The 17,699-nt window shown below is 50.6% G+C and overlaps 8 protein-coding genes across 8 annotated transcripts; all 8 read left to right on the top strand.

Moving 5' to 3' along the window:
* Positions 1–97: 97 nt before the first annotated feature.
* On the top strand, positions 98–1,626 carry N7498_009135 (aminotransferase; the record flags this gene model as incomplete). The annotated part of the gene is made up of 5 exons (XM_058456191.1): positions 98–418; positions 502–982; positions 1,043–1,285; positions 1,339–1,428; positions 1,481–1,626. The coding sequence occupies 5 exons, from the start codon at positions 98–100 to the stop codon at positions 1,624–1,626; spliced, it is 1,281 nt and encodes a 426-aa protein (XP_058303090.1).
* Positions 1,627–2,076: 450 nt separating this feature from the next.
* On the top strand, positions 2,077–2,940 carry N7498_009134 (uncharacterized protein; the record flags this gene model as incomplete). The annotated part of the gene is made up of 1 exon (XM_058456190.1): positions 2,077–2,940. One exon carries the CDS (start codon positions 2,077–2,079, stop codon positions 2,938–2,940), a length of 864 nt encoding a protein of 287 aa, XP_058303089.1.
* Positions 2,941–4,193: 1,253 nt separating this feature from the next.
* Positions 4,194–5,766, top strand: N7498_009133 (uncharacterized protein; the record flags this gene model as incomplete). The annotated part of the gene is made up of 2 exons (XM_058456189.1): positions 4,194–5,645; positions 5,707–5,766. 2 exons carry the CDS (start codon positions 4,194–4,196, stop codon positions 5,764–5,766), a joined length of 1,512 nt encoding a protein of 503 aa, XP_058303088.1.
* A 1,181-nt stretch (positions 5,767–6,947) lies between these two features.
* On the top strand, positions 6,948–7,630 carry N7498_009132 (uncharacterized protein; the record flags this gene model as incomplete). The annotated part of the gene is made up of 2 exons (XM_058456188.1): positions 6,948–7,161; positions 7,182–7,630. The coding sequence occupies 2 exons, from the start codon at positions 6,948–6,950 to the stop codon at positions 7,628–7,630; spliced, it is 663 nt and encodes a 220-aa protein (XP_058303087.1).
* A 66-nt stretch (positions 7,631–7,696) lies between these two features.
* N7498_009131 (putative 2-haloalkanoic acid dehalogenase) lies at positions 7,697–8,630 on the top strand (the record flags this gene model as incomplete). The annotated part of the gene is made up of 3 exons (XM_058456187.1): positions 7,697–7,981; positions 8,038–8,341; positions 8,386–8,630. 3 exons carry the CDS (start codon positions 7,697–7,699, stop codon positions 8,628–8,630), a joined length of 834 nt encoding a protein of 277 aa, XP_058303086.1.
* Positions 8,631–11,759: 3,129 nt separating this feature from the next.
* mfsA (glucose-inactivated glycerol proton symporter STL1) lies at positions 11,760–13,409 on the top strand (the record flags this gene model as incomplete). The annotated part of the gene is made up of 1 exon (XM_058456186.1): positions 11,760–13,409. The coding sequence occupies one exon, from the start codon at positions 11,760–11,762 to the stop codon at positions 13,407–13,409; it is 1,650 nt and encodes a 549-aa protein (XP_058303085.1).
* A 1,809-nt stretch (positions 13,410–15,218) lies between these two features.
* On the top strand, positions 15,219–16,322 carry N7498_009129 (DSD1 family PLP-dependent enzyme; the record flags this gene model as incomplete). Its single annotated transcript, XM_058456185.1, has 1 exon — positions 15,219–16,322. The coding sequence occupies one exon, from the start codon at positions 15,219–15,221 to the stop codon at positions 16,320–16,322; it is 1,104 nt and encodes a 367-aa protein (XP_058303084.1).
* Positions 16,323–17,084: 762 nt separating this feature from the next.
* On the top strand, positions 17,085–17,378 carry N7498_009128 (uncharacterized protein; the record flags this gene model as incomplete). Its single annotated transcript, XM_058456184.1, has 2 exons — positions 17,085–17,128; positions 17,150–17,378. 2 exons carry the CDS (start codon positions 17,085–17,087, stop codon positions 17,376–17,378), a joined length of 273 nt encoding a protein of 90 aa, XP_058303083.1.
* Positions 17,379–17,699: the final 321 nt, after the last annotated feature.

Here is a 17,699-nt window from a genome sequence, read left to right as displayed (position 1 = left end):
GATCGCGATGATCTATGCATTGATAAGAGCGAAGACAGAACACACGATGGTACATCTCCGTCAGACTTTGAGAAAAGCGCCCCCCAACATTCGCAAAATGGCTACGACCCTGTCATCCACATCGACTGCGCAATCCCGGTTTGAGCAAGCGCGATTCATACCCCCTGATGCGATATTCGCTTTGACAGCCCAGTACCTGAAAGATTCGTTTCCGCAAAAAGTCAACCTAGGGCAGGGAGCTTACCGCGATGCCGATGGCAAGCCATGGCTTCTTCCCTCCGTGAACAAAGCCCGCCAGACTCTCTTGGAACAGGGTTTGAACCATGAATATCTTCCTATTTTGGGTCTTTCCACATTTCGGCAGGCGGCGGCCGAACTCCTGTTAGGCCCAGAGCTTTTTGCGCAACGCGAGAATAAAGTACGGAACAAGACCTATTCACAGACCGGGACTCAGCCCGTATCTCAATACTCCCGGACTAACCTGATCCGAACTATGTCTAGATAGCAACGTGTCAAAGCCTATCAGGGACTGGCGCACTGCACCTCGCTGGTCTGCTACTGAAGGCTTGCCAGAACCGCCTTCCGAAGGTGTACATACCGGAACCTACGTGGTCCAACCATCACCAGGTGTTTGACTCTCTAGGATTCCCATGTGAAAGCTTCAAATACTATGACCACGAAAGAAAGGACATGGATATTGACTCATATTATTCCATGCTTAAACAGGCAGAGCCAAACTCCGTGGTCATCCTCCACGCCTGTGCCCACAATCCGACTGGCTTGGATCCGAGTAAAGAGCAATGGCGGGAAATTGCTCACCTTATGAAGGCCAGAAATCTTTTCCCGCTATTCGATGCAGCGTACTTGGGTTTCAACTCGGGGAACCTCGATGAGGATGCGTTTGCCATTCGTCTTTTCATTAGAGAAATGGAAATGGAGGCTGGGGTTTGTGTTTCCTTCGCGAAGAATATGGGACTTTACGGTAAGCCTGATAAACCACCTGGCCATTCCGCGAAGATGGTGTATTAAGCTCGGATCTTAGGTGAAAGAATTGGGTGCTTTCTGCTCGCAAACAATTCCAAGCAGACAGCCGTTCATACCCAGTCTATGCTTGAGATGCTGCAGCGATCTGAAGTATCCAATCCGCCGGCGTTCGGAGCAAAAATTGCAAGCCTTATTCTAGGACGTGATGATTTGAGACAGATGTGGTACGCTGACATGTTCACCATGAGTGACCGACTCCGCTGGATGAGGAAAGCGCTGTACGACAATTTAGTCTCTCTCGGTGAGTTTCCTCAGCCGCAGAAACCCCGAAGCATACAGTCTTACACTGTTCAGGGGCCCCTGGCTCATGGGAGCACTTGATTCGACAATCCGGGATGTTTGGATTTCTGGGTCTGCCCCCGGACATTGTCCTGGAATTGAGAGGTCGGTCTCATTCGCTGAAGCACACTTGATGATACTAACATGGCTACGAAAGAAACATATCACGTTTACATGGCGGACAATTCTCGAATCTCAATAGCAGGTTTGAACGAGGGGAATGTGGAATACGTTGCTCGCTCGATTACCCAGTGTCTGCTGAGGATTGAAGGCCTAGGACATCATCCGTCGGCAGCTCTCTGATCCATCTTCCAAGAGGTAGCGTTTCTACCTATTTAGAACCTGTAATGTGATCACTGACGGTCGATAGCCGTCGAAGACATGCGACGCTTACGTCGGTAGCCCGTTAGGCTCTCTCTTTCTTGTTCACAATGGCAACCACTAGAAGTGTTGTAGGGAACATTACCCAGATTTTATATGTAGTTTCGGGGGAAAGTTCTCCTAGAATGGTCTACAAAACTCCTTCCAGGGACACTCCGAAGTAACCTCAATTTTGCTCATCCCCTACACAGAAATCAAAAAGAGGATAACCCAACGATATTATGTAATCCATATAGTGCTAAGGTGAGTCACCGGTTTGCTCTGATATGACGCCCGAAGTACTCAGTAATGAAACTCTTCCATTATTTTATCTATCAGGTTGCGCTTTAGTATATTTCGTCGATAAAATCTTACCAGAGTCGTTTCACTGCCATGCCAGCCCCCGAACTATTGGCGGACCCATACACAGCACATCGGTGCGAAGATGGAGAAGCGCTTCATATTCGTCGCCAAGCGGAGGTCTGCCAAGAGCTCTACCCCGATCAAAAGGTTCTGATTCAGCCAGTTCCAAAAGGAGGAATCGCCATACGAACACTTCCAGCTTTCGATGGGAAACTGAACCGGGCGGTCGGGTGTGGAGAAGAAGGTGAACTAGCCGACGCCGACATGAAAGAGCTAGAGTCCGTGTTCGCAGCAGTCGGTCTCGAGCCTGAGATCCATCTGAGCCCGTTTGCAAAATCGTCCGCCTTCGAGTCCTTAGTCTCTCGCGGATACGTTGAAAAAGGCACACTGAGCACCTATTGGTGCACCCCGGAGCAAGCGGCAATTGAAGACACAGAAACCTGCACCACCGGGGCGGCAGTGATGGTCCGACGGGCCACGGTTGACGAGACACTAAAGTTCATCGAGGCCTCCGCCATGGGCTTTCAGACCAATGGCCGCTCCCACGAGCTGCTTCGAGCGCTGGCATTGATCGCAACCCGAAGGACGGACACGAGCCTGTATTTTGCGTTTGCGAATGATGAAATTGCGGGCACCGCCGCGATGGCTACCATGGAGACAGCCTACGGCGGAGTAGCCCACCTGTATTTGGATAGCACTTTGCCGGGATATCGAGGACGAGGGGTACAGATAGCGCTGATCCAGGCCCGCCTTCTCGACGCAGCTCGGCTGGGACTCGGCGTGGCCACCACGATCACTCGAGTTGGGGACGGCAGCGCGCGCAACGCGGAGAGAGCAGGGTTAAGGCTCGCATACACCACGGCTATCCTCACTCGACAGCGTGGATCCCCATAAAACATCCGGGCTTTTCCGAGACGACGATCCCGGCGGCCCATAGGCATACCTTGCAGATGATCTGACTTGAGTCCAATTAATATTGTTGTAATGATGGAAAGTCCCGATCATCGCAAATGCTCTTTGGCCCTTGGAGTTTCTTGGCCCCGACCATTAGTATCGCGTAGCGAAGCCAAGGAAGCATCTTGGATGCCGACTCGGTCGTACCTGAGTGCTAGTGTAGTCCTCCAGCCTCACGAAGTAAATTACCCCAGACAGACCGATCCACCCGGGCGTTTGAGTTTATCCGTACCCCAACGCCTTACTGTACCCCAAAGGCACGCAGCCACAGAGCCAAACATACAGTGCAGCTCCAGACTCGAAAAGGCTTCCAAGGGCCGAGCGCCACTATCGGTCGACGGAACGAATCACACGCGGTTCCCTGTATATACTCTTGGCGCGGCCCGATCGACGGTCCACCCCGGGGCAAAAGCGCCTGTTAGAAGCGAAGGTCCAATTGACTTTGGGGCGGATTGAAACACTCTGTTCACTGGGGCCCGTGGAGCCAAGGAACCGGAGACGGGATGTATTCCTTGCGGGTTCTGAGGTGTTTCTAGAGGAGGGAACGAGATAAACGAGGAGGACCGCGAGCTGTTTGCGGCGGGCACGTGACCACGCCCCTGGGGAAAATCTTGATTTCGCCGCGACTCGCGATTGGGCTCATCTTCAGCCATAACCTTTCGGCTCTCCCGGCGCAGGGATCTTTACGCTTGTGGCGTGAGGCTTTAGATTTTCGATCTACTCGTCATTCCGGGTTTACTTCCTTTCACCGTACCCCATGGCTTCCCCGCAAATATTACTTCAAAGACGCGGGGAGTGCTCCATAGAAATGACATGACTGCATACCACCGGCGGCCAATGTCGCATTTCTTTTACCTAAGAAGCAAACCTTCTTATCGCATCAGCGCCCGGCTGGATCGAGGCGCGGGCCCAGTTGCGTCTCGGGATGTATGGTGGACCGCTCCCAGGCTGTTTTCGGTGACCTCGTTGGGCGGCCGATCACCCGGTGGAGCAGCGTTGTACTCCACGTGTGGGAGGCCACCAAACAGAGCGCGCAAAATCCACTTAGTCAACGAATCTGCCAATTTGCCTCCCTGATACCGCCGGATCCAGAAGGTGGGCGCATTTTCTTTTATAGCAAGGGCGATCCCGGGACGGAGAAGACTTCGTTCCCTGCTCCACGCTCTGTCCTTCCCTCCCCCATCCTTCTCACCATGGGCTACGAAGACGACATCTCCAACGATCCCGATGCCGTGAGCGGCAAGATCATGGAGGCAGATGGCGAGAAGGTGTACGCGGCTCCTCCGCCGTTCGAAGGCGACATGCTGGGCGAGATGAGCGAGACCGAGCGCGCCGTCTACGACCACGGTATCAAGAAGTTCAGTCGTCTGGGCTGGAAGCGGCTCACCGTGGTGCTCATTGTCGAGGCCATCGCCCTGGGCAGTCTGTCTATTCCCTCTACCTTCGCCGCCCTCGGAATGGTCGCGGGTGTGATTTGCTGCGTGAGTCTCGGCCTGGTGGCCATCTATACCAGTTTCATCGTCGGTCAGGTCAAGCTCGCCTTTCCGCAGGTTGCCAACTATGCCGATGCGGGTCGCCTGATAGGTGACCGCACCGCCGCATTGCTGATCCGAATGATCAAGCCCGTGTTCCCCAGAGTCGCCAACTTTGCCGAGCGGGGCCGCGTGATTGGAGGTCATTGCGGATACGAGCTGGTCAACCTGATGCTGGCCCTCCAGCTCATCTTCCTGACGGGATCACACTGTTTGACGGGCACTATCGCCTTCATGAATATCACCGAGAGTCATGTCTGCTCGGTGGTTTTCGCGGTGGTATCCGCTATTATTTTGCTCCTGTTGGCTATTCCCCCCAGCTTTACCGAAGTTGCGATCCTGGGCTACATCGATTTCGGATCCATCATCATCGCTATCGGCATTACCATCATCGGTACCGGTGTCTCTTCAACCAACGCACCCGGTGGACTCGCCGCGGTCCCTTGGTCCGCCTGGCCCAAGGAGGATCTGACATTCACCGACGCCTTTATTGCGGTGTCCAACATTATTTTCGCCTACAGCTTTGCGATGTGCCAGTTCTCGTTCATGGATGAAATGCACACCCCGAGGGACTTTGTCAAATCGATCTGGGCTCTGGGTCTTACCGAAATCTTAGTTTACACCTTGACCGGTGCCCTGGTCTACGCTTTCGTCGGCCAGGATGTGTCGAGCCCAGCTCTGACCTCCGCGGGTGGCCTGTTGAGTCGTGTCGCTTACGGTGTCGCGCTTCCGGTCATCTTCATCAGTGGGTCGATCAACACGGTGGTGTTTGGTCGCCTGATCCACGGTCGTATCTTTGCCAACTCCCCGATCCGGTTTATCAACACCACGATGGGTTGGGTGACCTGGATGGCAGTCATCACGGGCGCGACGGTGATCGCCTTCGTGATCGCCGAAGTGATTCCCTTTTTCAATGATTTACTGTCGATTTCCTCGGCCCTTTTCATCTCCGGCTTCACCTTCTATTTCCCCGCGGTCATGTGGTTCCTGCTGATCCGCAAGGGCGGCTGGCTCGAGCCCATGAATCTGTTGTTGACCGTGACCAACGGCTTGATCTTCATTATCGGAATGATCATTCTGGTTGCTGGAACCTACTCCAGTATTGATGACATTGTAAGTACTCACTTTCTGGCGTGTGCATTGAGACGGAATACTAACCAGACCACCCTCGCAGATCAACAACTACAAGTCGGGTTCCGTGCGTGGCGTCTTCACATGTGCTGCCCCCGAGTAATCGCTGAACCCACCTTGGCTTATTTGAACACTGAGAGAGACCTCGCAAGCTGGCATGTGGCCGATTATGGGCAGTGGATCCATCGATATGACGCAGGTCGTGATATAGAGGCTGCATTGCATTGTCACGATAGATATACCCGACGCCGATCACGGTCCTGCCCGCTTTGTATATATAGCATTTGGCCTCACTGCCTTACATGTATACCTTTTATAACCTTGCAAGCTACCATGGCCCCTGGCTCCGCGTAGATGTCTGCGACTGCCTACATGGTGCCAGATGTTGGCGAAACGCCTTGATTCATCAGAAAATATGCGAAGCATTCTTAGTTTCGAGTACATGGAAGGTACAGGCTGTTACAGTATCCCAAGGTTGAACTAAAGTTACTGTCCATTGTGTAGGTACTCAGCATAAGAACACCCGCAATAAAACGGCAGCCTTTCGAAATGGTATATAAGGGAAATGTATTAAATTCTAAAGATCTGGTTTCTGGGGACGGTGTTGTGGATATCTTAAACCCGCTCAAACTCGGCTGCGCTTGGAAGAATCTCGGTGGGAGGGAATTCATGGCTTCGTCGAAGGAAAGTTTCCAGTTCCAAGTATATTGCCATCCTCCTCACGACCTTTTGGTGCTCGGTCGATGCGGAACTGAGTTGTTTTGAATGGCCTGGGCAGGCGTGTCCCCTCGAATGGGATTCCGTGAGCGACCATCTTGGCCACTTCTTTCGCTGCGAGCCAAATGAACGGAATACCGTGGCCATTAAAACCTGCGAGGATGAACTAGTTTTCCCTGGTCGGAACCCGGCCAATGTGTGGATTCGAATCGTAGGAGTAGCCCTTGACACCAGACCAAATGTTTTGAACACTGGCACCCGTGTTCTCCCAACCATTGAAAGTGCGTTGCATGTAGTCGGAACAATAGTCCTTTGCGGCTTCAATAAGGAAACTGTCGTCAACGTTATCGTACCATTGGTCCGTGAATGACTTGAACTTGGCAGCTGCTCCCCAACAACGATATTTCCATCGGCTCGATGGATCAAATAGGAAAGTGTGTTGTCGTCAGTTCGATGAAAATAAGAGTTATTGAGAAGGCATTTAACAATGCTCTCTATTCTTACTTGGGAATTGAAAATATCACGATTGCTGCAGCTTAGACTCGATCGCCTCGACATGCTATCCCGATGACGGCCAAGCGCATCTTTGTGCGAATCCTACTCTTTTACGTCCTAACGATATTTGTGGTTGGATTGGTTGTCTCATCAAATGACCCTCATCTACTCACAATGACCGATACTGCTTCTCAATCCCCATTCGTGATCGCGGCTCGCAATACCGGTACCAAAGTGGTTCCATCAACCATCAGCGCCGTCGTTTTAACGTCGGCTTGGTCTTCGGGTAAATCCAATATGCTACAGAATCAAGAATCATATATGGTATGGCGACTAATGGACATGCGCCATCCGTCTTCATGCGACTTAATCGCTTCGGAATTCCCTACGTGGCTGTTGCGCTCTATGGCGTGTTTATGGCACTGGGCTATATGACACTTTCCCAGTCCGCTAGCACCGTATTTACTTGGATGCAGGACATTGTCTCGATTTATACCTTGGTAAACTGGATCTGCATCTGCGTCGTCTACCTGCGTTTCCTGTATGGCTGCCGCAAACAAAGCATTGACCGCCACAAAGAGCTCCCATGGACTGCGCCACTTCAACCATACACTACTTGGGTATCGCTGGTTGTGTTTATTCTCCTGTTCTTTACCGGTGGATTTACGACTTTTATGAAGGAATGTTGGAGTACGGAAACGTTCATTTCATCGTATCTCAATCTGCCGTTTATCATCCTCGTTTCCATCGGATAACAGGTTTACATGTGTACTGATACACTCCAATAGGTTCAAAGGACTCTCTTCCGGTCGCATAGCTCAATGAACAAACCAAATCAAATCAAATCAATTGCGCACATACTTTACGAGACCGTTGCCTTTCAACTTTCGATTCATCACAGCTACTTGGACAATCGAGCATCATCTAAAGAAGGCGATGGGATATTCATTGGGGCCTCTCAGAATATCTATCACGACCGAAGATGCCGGGCGAATTCTACAAGTCGCAAACGTGCCAATTCGAATATAAGCGGGCGAAAACACGTCGTCTTCGACATTATCGGCACTTGCGTCTCATTTGATGTATTCTACGAAACTACCGATCGGGTCATCGGAGATAAGCTTGCCGCAAACAATATCGCTGCACCGTTATTCGGGTTTAGTTGGATGACAGCTGCGGAGCTGCGGAGCTCGAATTCACATTCTTGTCGGTCTCGGAACGGCACAAGCTATACAAAGAGGTCCCCAAGGCTCTTTTCTTTCGCATCCTCCACATGGCAGGCATTGCCGCACCCCGGAAATTCGCCACGGATGCGGAAAGAGATCACGGCGTTCAGGCTTATTCCGAGTTGAAACTAAGACATGGAACGAAAAGCTGCTTTGATATACCGTGGAACGGAGGGTTCATTGTCTGGTGTCTCACGACGGGGGATATAAAACGTGTCGGAGGATATTTTGAGCGCTCGGGTGTGGACATACCTCTAAAAATGTGATTAGCTGCGATACACAAGGCTTGGCAAAGCCCGCTCTGGCAGCTTATAAGACTGCGTTTGACCGCTTCGCCCCGGATGATGACAAGTGGTTTGCAGCCGCCCACATGTGGGATGTTTCCGCCGCAGCCAAGGCTGGATTTCGAGGTGCCTACTGTACAGTGTATGAGAAGGAGTCCTGTTCAGAGATATTTGACGAGGTGATGAACGTGACGGCCGACACGTTACCTGAGATGGCGAAGAATATTGTGGCCGCCTCACAGTAGTCTCGGCTTTTTGCATTGTATGGTTTCTTAATCCCAGCAGAAACGAAAAAGATTATGGAATTGAGCCACTTAATGCTCAAATTGACGTTCACATGCCCGGGTGTCAGCGTTGTTCACATGTCAACGGGAATCTCCGCTGGAAACGTCCCGATTCCTGTCATCTCTGATTATTCGCTCCGCCACAAAGTTAATTAACTAATTAATCAACCAAGGTAATTCCCAAGCGAGTGGTCACACCAACCTAGCAGGAGTTGACATATGGCACCACCACTTATGAGGTCTTGGCACCTCCATTTGGTAAATAAGCTAAGCCTAAAACGACGGGCATCACCTATTACCAACGGTATGAAATAAGTAGATTACACTAGGGGTTTTTTTTTTCGCGGTGGTGGCTTTCGCAATTATAGAGTCACAGATTTCGAGTCTCCCGTTCGATTTAATAATATATCAATTAAGCGATTAATAAGTGCTTATTATGTGCGTATCAAGCGCTTACCCAGCTCACTAGATATCTTTTATACAGCAAAATAGCCTAAGAATTATTCCACTAGCCTTTCTAGTCTTTATAGACCTGTTAATTATATAGGAATATAGTGTGAACTATATTAATGATAGCTTCTAGTCAACATTAGTATATTGAACAAAAAAGCGGGTTAAAAATATAGTAATTTGGAAAACAGAGTGTGGAAGAAGGAAACTTACTTAGCTGAAACTGAAATTCAATAAACCATTTCAGATTATTTAGGCCTACATGGTCCCGTTCAAATGGCGGTGCCAAGACCTCCCAGGTATCGGTGCGAGCAGTATCCTCACCTAGCAGTCACCCACAGAACACCATATTAAATGCCTTTTTTTTATTAGTATATATACAGCTCAACGGATATGCTAGGTATACTATTTTGGTTTAGGGGTTTGCCTATAACTATTTCATCAAATTTTAAATCATATATGTCGCCTTAGCAGTAAACCAATGTATATTGTGTATACATATTCCGTTACCGAAAATTACCTATTTATAGTTGTAAATATATAGCAAAAACATATCTGAATATGAATATCTGATATTCACTACTCTCTAAAATATTTAGCAACTCAAAATATGGATTATATATGTTTCTTCCAGCATAAAATGATACAAAGACTCCTAAATGACATCTTCTTGTTGAAATATGAAGTTGTAACTTGTCGCGTTTAATATGGCGTTCCGGACTGCGCAGCTCGCTTACATGCGCAGCTCACTTGCCGAATACGTTAGTTAGCGAAAGAACTAGCAGACAGCGCAAGGCGCACATTCCAGTTCTCCTTAGCGCCTCTCGTACTTCATCTGCTGCTCTCGGGTAATTCTCTTGGCAGAAGGTACAGCCTGTGGATCAGTACAGCGACTTTACGCCACAATGCCGTCGACGGACGCCTCATACAGGAGGCCCATGAGGACTCTGAGATGCAATCTTGGAGTTTGGAAACGATTTGTGCGAACGGATAATCACCTAACGAATCACTTCGGAAGGGGTGGATCGGGGTCATTTCGGTTGACAGAATAGGAAGCGGCCGGCGACTCCAGAAGGGCGACCCAAACCAAAGCTTCGCAACCCGTGGATATACCTATGTACCTATGTACCTATGCAGGTATTTTCGAGAATACCGGTGCAAGACGTTTTGTCCACCCAATAAAAGCAGATGCAGCACCATGAGACGAGATGAGTTTATTGACTCGGTTCTTTGGACCATGACTCGTGGTTTGCCGAGGTCTAACTTTGAGGCGTTTGAGGCGTTTTAACCTTACCAGGCCGTGGCGGTCGGTCCGCGAACGCCATTGACAAAAGATGACGGATGCCGGAAAAAGATCTTTTCCATGCTGGTTGGCGAGATTAAAAGATACAACGGTGGTGCACCGGAGTGACGGACGATAAATTCTAGACATTGTGCAGCCCTAGTTTTGCGTCCCCGGTGCGACGCCCCCAAAACCACGCCCCACACCATCAACGCCTCGCACCTGACCACTGTACCCCTCATTCTACAGTACAGTAGTCCGGAGGGGCGTTACAAAAGTATCTTTTTGCCTTTTTTCCGCCCGGGGTTTGCCCAGTGGAGGGAAACCCGGGGATGGAACACCGCACGTGACTCGGCTCGTTTGCGGCATGATTGGCTCTCGGGGGTTGGCCGACCTCACGGCCCCTTCCACGTCCAACAGCAACACTCCGGCCGTCGGCATCGGGAAGGAGATTCGGGGGGGGCAAGAGTGAATGGGGTAACTGAAACGAGTTTTATGGAAAAGCACATCGGCCGTGACACTCGGCCCCCGGTCCATGCGGGCTTCCATTAGCGAAGGTTTTCCGACCGCGACACGGAGCGTGACTGGCTGTGGCTGGATGTGACTGGAGCCAAAAGAACGAAAAACTCTGACCCTGACCCACCAAACTCCCCGTAATTCCCCGTGGGTGGACGGCCGGACGCCGGTTATGGCAAGCCCAAGGACGATCCTCCGCCCGCCCCAGGAGTGACTCCACCCCCACGAGGCCTGTACACGAACCGAGAGGGCTCCGACATTGTCGGGAGGGAGGAAAAAGGAGGGGGCCTGGAGATTGGACCCAGGCGGCCCTGAATGGAACCGGTGGCGCATACTAAGCAATCGGAGCCAGGTATTGGCGTACCGTGCTTCTACCGTGCTTCCACCATGCCCTACCGCGCCCTGACTTCCCCACCGCGACCCGCCACGCGCGGGTTCCGAACGCAAACGTTACGTTGGTGGCGGCCAAGGCCGAAAACTCATTTGGGCGGCACCCGAAACTTCAGCCGCTAGCCCCTTGGAAGTTAGCCTTACTCGGCCTTGACTGGCCTTGTCGGGCCTTGGCCACTACTTGACCCTCTCGGCGGCTCGCGAGACTTGCCTAGAGCGCTAACCCGCCGACGTCATCTCCCCATTCATTCGTCTGAAGCAGTCCGAACACGGCTTGGCGCTACCGGCCGTGAGATGGGGTCCTAATTTTCCCCCAGGATACAAAAGGACGCTGATCCGATTATCCCACCCCGGATGTAAAGCCTTTTCCCTTTCTTTCTTTACTACCCTTGTCTTGGTCCTTCCTCCCTTTGATACTAGGTAGAGAGGCACCGCCAAAAAAGGTCGACAAGATGTGGACAACCACCAGCGGCTTGCGGGGCAAGAAGCTCCACCTAGCCATCACGTTCACTTCCGTCGTGGGCTTCTCGCTCTTCGGTTATGATCAGGGTTTGATGTCTGGTCTGATCTCCGGAAACCAGTTCACCAAGGAGTTTCCGCCCCTGGACGATAAGATCCGCCCTATTCCCCCCGGGTACAGCAGCGTGAGCGCCTTCACTTCCCATGTCTCCGTCCTCCAGGGTGCGGTCACGGCCTGTTACGAGCTGGGCTGCTTCTTCGGTGCCATCTTCACCCTGATGTTCGGTGAGCGTATCGGCCGCACTCCTCTTCTGGTGACCGGTGGTGCCCTGATGGTTATTGGTACTACGATTTCCACCGCGGCTTTCGGCCCTCACTGGGGTCTGGGCCAGTTCGTCGTCGGCCGTGTCATTTCCGGTCTCGGAAACGGCATGGACACGGCTACTATTCCCGTCTGGCAGTCCGAGTGCTCTCGCGCCCATAACCGCGGTTTCCTCGTCTGCTTCGAGGGTGCTATCATCGCCGTCGGTACCTTTGTCGCCTACTGGATCGATTTCGGTCTTTCCTACGTCGACTCTTCGGTCCAGTGGCGTTTCCCCGTCGCTTTCCAGATTGTCTTCGCCATCGCTGTGATTGTCGGTGCCCTGATGCTGCCCGAGTCCCCTCGTTGGTTTGTCATGCGGGGACACGACCAGCAGGCGTTGGAGGTTCTAGCCGCCCTCAACGACAGTTCCGTCGATGCGGAGGACGTGCTCACCGATTTCAACCTGATGAAGGCTGACCTGAACGCCCAGGAGGGTGCCAAGGCCAGCTGGACGACCCTCTTCAAATTCGGCAAGACCCAGGAGTTCCAGCGGATGATGATCGGTTGCTCCGGTCAGTTCTTCCAGCAGTTCACTGGCTGCAACGCTGCCATCTACTACTCTACCCTGCTGTTCCAGAACAACCTGAACATCAAAGGCAAGCTGTCTTTGGTTCTGGGTGGTGTCTTCGCCACGGTCTATGCTCTCTCCACCATTCCCTCCTTCTTCATGATTGAAAGGGTTGGCCGTCGCAAGTTGTTCCTCATTGGTTTCGCTGGTCAAGGTCTTTCTTTCATCATTACCATGGCTTGCCTGATCGATCCCACCACTCAGAACGCCAAGGGTGCGGCCGTCGGTATCTTCCTGTTCATCTGCTTCTTCGCCTTTACGACGCTGCCTCTGCCCTGGATCTACCCTCCCGAGATCAACCCTCTCCGTACCCGTACCATGGCTGCCTCGGCCTCGACCTGCACCAACTGGATCACCAACTTCGCCGTCGTCATGTTCACTCCCGTGTTCTCTTCCACCAGTGGCTGGGGTATCTACCTCTTCTTCGCCCTTGTCAACTTCATCGGCATTCCCTTCGCCTGGTTCTTCTACCCGGAGACCGCCGGCCGTGATCTTGAGGAGATCGACATCATCTTCGCGAAGGCCCACATTGAGAAGAAGTGGCCATACCAGATTGCCAATCAGCTGCCTAAGCTCACTGTCGAGCAGATTGCTCAGATGCAGACCGAGCTGGGCCTGGACACGTCGGAACAGCATGTCGCCGCTGAGGCCGAGAAGGCTGAGATCGCGATGAGCAGTGGCGAGAGCGAGGAGAAGAACGCTTCTGATTAATCGTCTCTACACAATTACTTCGGCCTTCCATCCTGGAGACGGAACGCAGGAGGTCGCAAATACCCTGATGGATTATAGACTGTTTTGATCCTCGCATTATCTTTTCCTTTCTATTTGAATTATTATGGTTATCATGTCGCGATGTGATAGTGGTTGATCGCCACGTTTTCTTTCTGTCAGATAGCTTTTTCCCTTTCTTTCCTACCTGTGTTCATGGCTATCATGTCGACATGTGAGAGTGGTTAGTCGCCACGTTTGTTCGTGAGATAGGTTTCTATCCTTTTCCTACCAGTTAATGAAGAGGCCTCGCAGCCAAATCCTGCGAACGGTCTGTATAAATAAACGTCTTGATCAATCTTGAAGGTTAAGCTGTATTCAAAAGTTAATTTTGCATCGGAATTTTGCATCAGAAGTTGGCACGGATAAAGAGGACGTCTCGTCTGAAGCTGTAGTATTCACGGAAGGCGTTAAAGATGTCCCAAAGGGTGCACGCTCAAACTTACGCTTGCTGCTCCTCCTATGCGCAACCTTGACGGTTCATCTCTTGAGGCACTTAACAACGATGTCTAATTACATGCACAGTCAGATGAGCCCAATGCGGAAGGAGAGCCGCGATCTGAACGGTGCCGGGGATATAACCTTCAAACTATGACTGTCGCGTATGCGAGATTCCTGCAATCTGAAAGTATAACCTGCATATGGGCATGCAATGATGACGAATGGTTTACAATATACGTTGAAACTTCTCCCCGCCGCCCCAAGGTGACTTAAATGACAACTATCAGTAACTAGACCTCGCAAGTCGCTCTAGAGACGGCGAGGCTTAAGACTTTGCATTTTTCCTTTGGGCAAGATGGGATTTGACCTCTGCGTGGACGAATTTATGGCAATGCGAATAAAGAAGGCCTATTTGAAAGCTTTACACGAAAGGTATAGAAATCCCCGAGTGTTTCATAAATTCGGCAGAGTGGATCCACTTCCGCTGTTACCAAACTCAACCCCACCGGACGTGATGAACGAAGACGAGCGCTCAGGACCGTAATCAAGAGAAGATATGTTAATTGAATCCTCGGGAGGCCCTTGTTTCGAGTAGAAGCATAGACAGGGTATGAACAACCACGAATCCCATTGGCACCCGCCGGGGTCATTACCTATGCATCCTGCTTTTAATCATAAGACAACTTCAAAATGACTCTGGACAAACTTGCCGTTCTGGTTGACAGCAAAAACCATCGTGTGAGTGTTGGCCGGGCTGGACCTTTAAAAGATTAATCAAAGGCTCTCATTAGGCAGTCTATGTACTCTCTTAACTTGCTGCAAGGTTTATCACGCCAAGTAGAGAGGTAAAGGTTCACCAAACGAAGATATCAAGTACCGAATAGGAGAAAAACTGGGATTTACAAATTCGAATTCCAAGGTTGACTGCGTCTGAAGTGACAGTCACGGTGTGGGGGTACATCCCATTAGCGTGGGTGCCGTGTCTAGTGCGGGGGAAGATGTCGCCTATGTATAGTGCGGGACCACACAGAATGCGATCACAGAACCAATCCACGGTCCGAATGGGAGGGTCAAATACCACCTAAGTTGAAGATAGTCGTGGAGGTCTGTGTCGATCTCTATTATTTACATGTCACATTGCCCCAAGTCCCCCTTGCCTCCGGATTATAAATAAGAACCCCGCCTTTCCCAACCCCGAGTCTTTCCAGGAAACTTGGACAATACCACCTGGCTTCACCACACCCTCTATTTCATTTTCAGTTCCGACCGCTACGGGATCCCGCCTTCAATTTCCCTGATCGCAGATCCAAAATGTATTCCCCTAAAGTAGGCGACAGGATAGAAAGCCTGGACACGCCATCCATGATCGCAGACCTTGATCTCATGGAAGCAAACCTCAAGAAGCTTATGGATAAGCTGCTCCCAACAGGGCTCAATATACGCCCGCATCTCAAAACGACAAAAAGCGCTATTATTGCCGGCAAGATGGTCAAAGCTGGCGCGAAGGGAGGGTGCGTGGCAAAAGTGAGCGAAGCGGAAGCCATTGCAGCCACTGGGTTCGACGACCTGCTCATTACATGCGAAATCGTGGGCCCCGCCAAGGTTAAGCGGCTGGTAGAGTTGTATCGCAAGCACCGAAAAATCAGGATTGTGGTTGACAGCGAAATCGGCGCAACGGCCATCAACGAGGTGTTGGCCAGTTCGGGCATCGATGATCCCATCATGGTTCTGATTGACTTGGATGTTGGGCTCCACCGGACTGGTGTTAAGCCAGGCGACCCAGCTTTAACCCTGGCACAACACATTGCCGGGCTCAAACATTTAAAGCTCATCGGAGTCCAAGGCTACGAGGGCCATCTGCAGCACCTCCATGACCGGGAGGACCGCAAAACCCAATGCCTGGAATCTATGCAGATTTTGACCGGCACTGCTGATTCGTTACGCAAGGCAGGCTTCAATATCGAGGTCGTCACTACGGGGGGTACTGGCACAGCGGAATTCTGTGCCACGGTGCCTGGCGTGACAGAGCTGCAACCGGGATCCTTTATCTTTATGGACACGGACTACCGTAATGCGGTTGGCTCGTTCTACTCCAATAGCCTGACAATCCTGTCGACTGTTGTGAGTAAGCAAGGCCCCAGGGCTGTCACGATCGACAGCGGGCTGAAGTCATTGACGACCGACAGTGGCCTCGCAGAATGCAAAGACTCGCGATACACTTATGGTGTTCTTGGAGACGAGCATGGGTCCCTTACCTGGGAAGAGGGCACTCCTGCGCTTTCAGTCGGTGACCGTGTTGAAATGATACCAAGCCATATTGACCCCACGGTGAACCTACACGACGTTTATTACGCTTGCCGGGGAGCTATGATTGAAGAAATCTGGCCGGTTGACTCAAGAGGGAAGGTCCAATAGATTGAAATGCCCCGTCAATAGGAGCGATCGTTATGGAATCCTTCCCTGCGTCTCCGGAATGCGGTCTCTTCCTGGTGTTTCCAACTTTTCATGTTTTTAGTCAATAAAAGAAACAATAGAGATTATGAGAAACACTATAGAATATGGTCAAACCTCGAACCTCGTGTTATAGTTAGATTTTCGGCAGAACCCGACGGTAATGTCTAGCTCTATTAACACTAAAACCGTGGGGAGTAATTTAGGGAACTAAACTTAGGGTAGGCTTTAAATGATATACTCTATACCCGACTCCAATAGACCTCAAGGGACCGAGTTTTATGAATGTTACTCGTATTAAAATGTGCAAATCGGCCTTTCCGTGGTATGTAATAATGAAGCATTTGCATGGTATTAAGGTCCTAATGGGTTCCGAAATTTGGATACGATTAGGTTGTAGCCGACATGCCTCTTCAGTAGATCGTGGGTGGTCAACCGCTCTAGAAAGGTTCTTTATGCCTTAATGCAGGATATACAAGAATTACTACCGCTTATCAGTTGTAGTCTGCTCGCATGACATGTAACGATTCCCAATTTCTGTACAGTGGAGCTACGAAAATACCAACATCGACGCTGATGTTTCATAAAACCTGTTCGCGGCGGCTCTATCAACCATGATACTTATAGCAGATAACGAGCTTATGATCTGGTATATTTAAGCCTTTTGTGGCATTTTAACCAGCTATTGTTGGAGCTAATGCATCAGATCTCATCGGCTGGCTCGCTATGGCAAATGTTCAATCCTTACTTCGTGAGTCGATGCGGCTACGGTAGAAGGAAACGACTAACAGTTGTCTCAATGGCGAGAACGGCTTTCGACAAACAGAAAGTCTTGTTGCGGCGAGTCCAATAACATCATTCAGCACTGATATCGCCAATTTCTTTAATTATTTAACATGGAAAGAATATCTTTCGGCGGGTACTCAATTTTTAGTCGGTAAAATTCCCTTTGATGCTATCAATTGCCGCGTTTCGGCAACTACAGTACCGACAGTTAGTAAATTTAAAATTTGGTATTGAACATTGAAGGTCTCTACTTGGTCGGCAAAAGTAAATTAGATAAAAGTCTGTGGGTCTGAAGCTTCATTCGTTAAGGGGCTCAGGTTCATACTGGCCCCTATTTACTTGGGTTTTACTCTTCCATAGCATTTCACGATTTCTCAACTATCTTTTGCTGAAAATGCCCAGCTTACCTTTCCGCATTGCAAGAGTCGAAACTGCTTGCAATACAGATTTTCTTGAAAAAAGTTTCAAAGCCACAGATAGGTTTGGGCCATTGAACGGGATAAGCTCCGAGACTGAAATCTACGCTTGAAAATGGGACCAAGTGCTGTTGAAAGT

The sequence above is a fragment of the Penicillium cinerascens genome (assembly GCF_028974065.1).
Source record: "Penicillium cinerascens strain IBT 15544 chromosome Unknown scaffold_4_segment0_segment1, whole genome shotgun sequence".
Lineage (NCBI taxonomy): Eukaryota > Fungi > Ascomycota > Eurotiomycetes > Eurotiales > Aspergillaceae > Penicillium > Penicillium cinerascens.
Note: the sequence above shows the minus strand (reverse complement) of the source record. Positions and strands in the feature narration are given on the sequence as shown.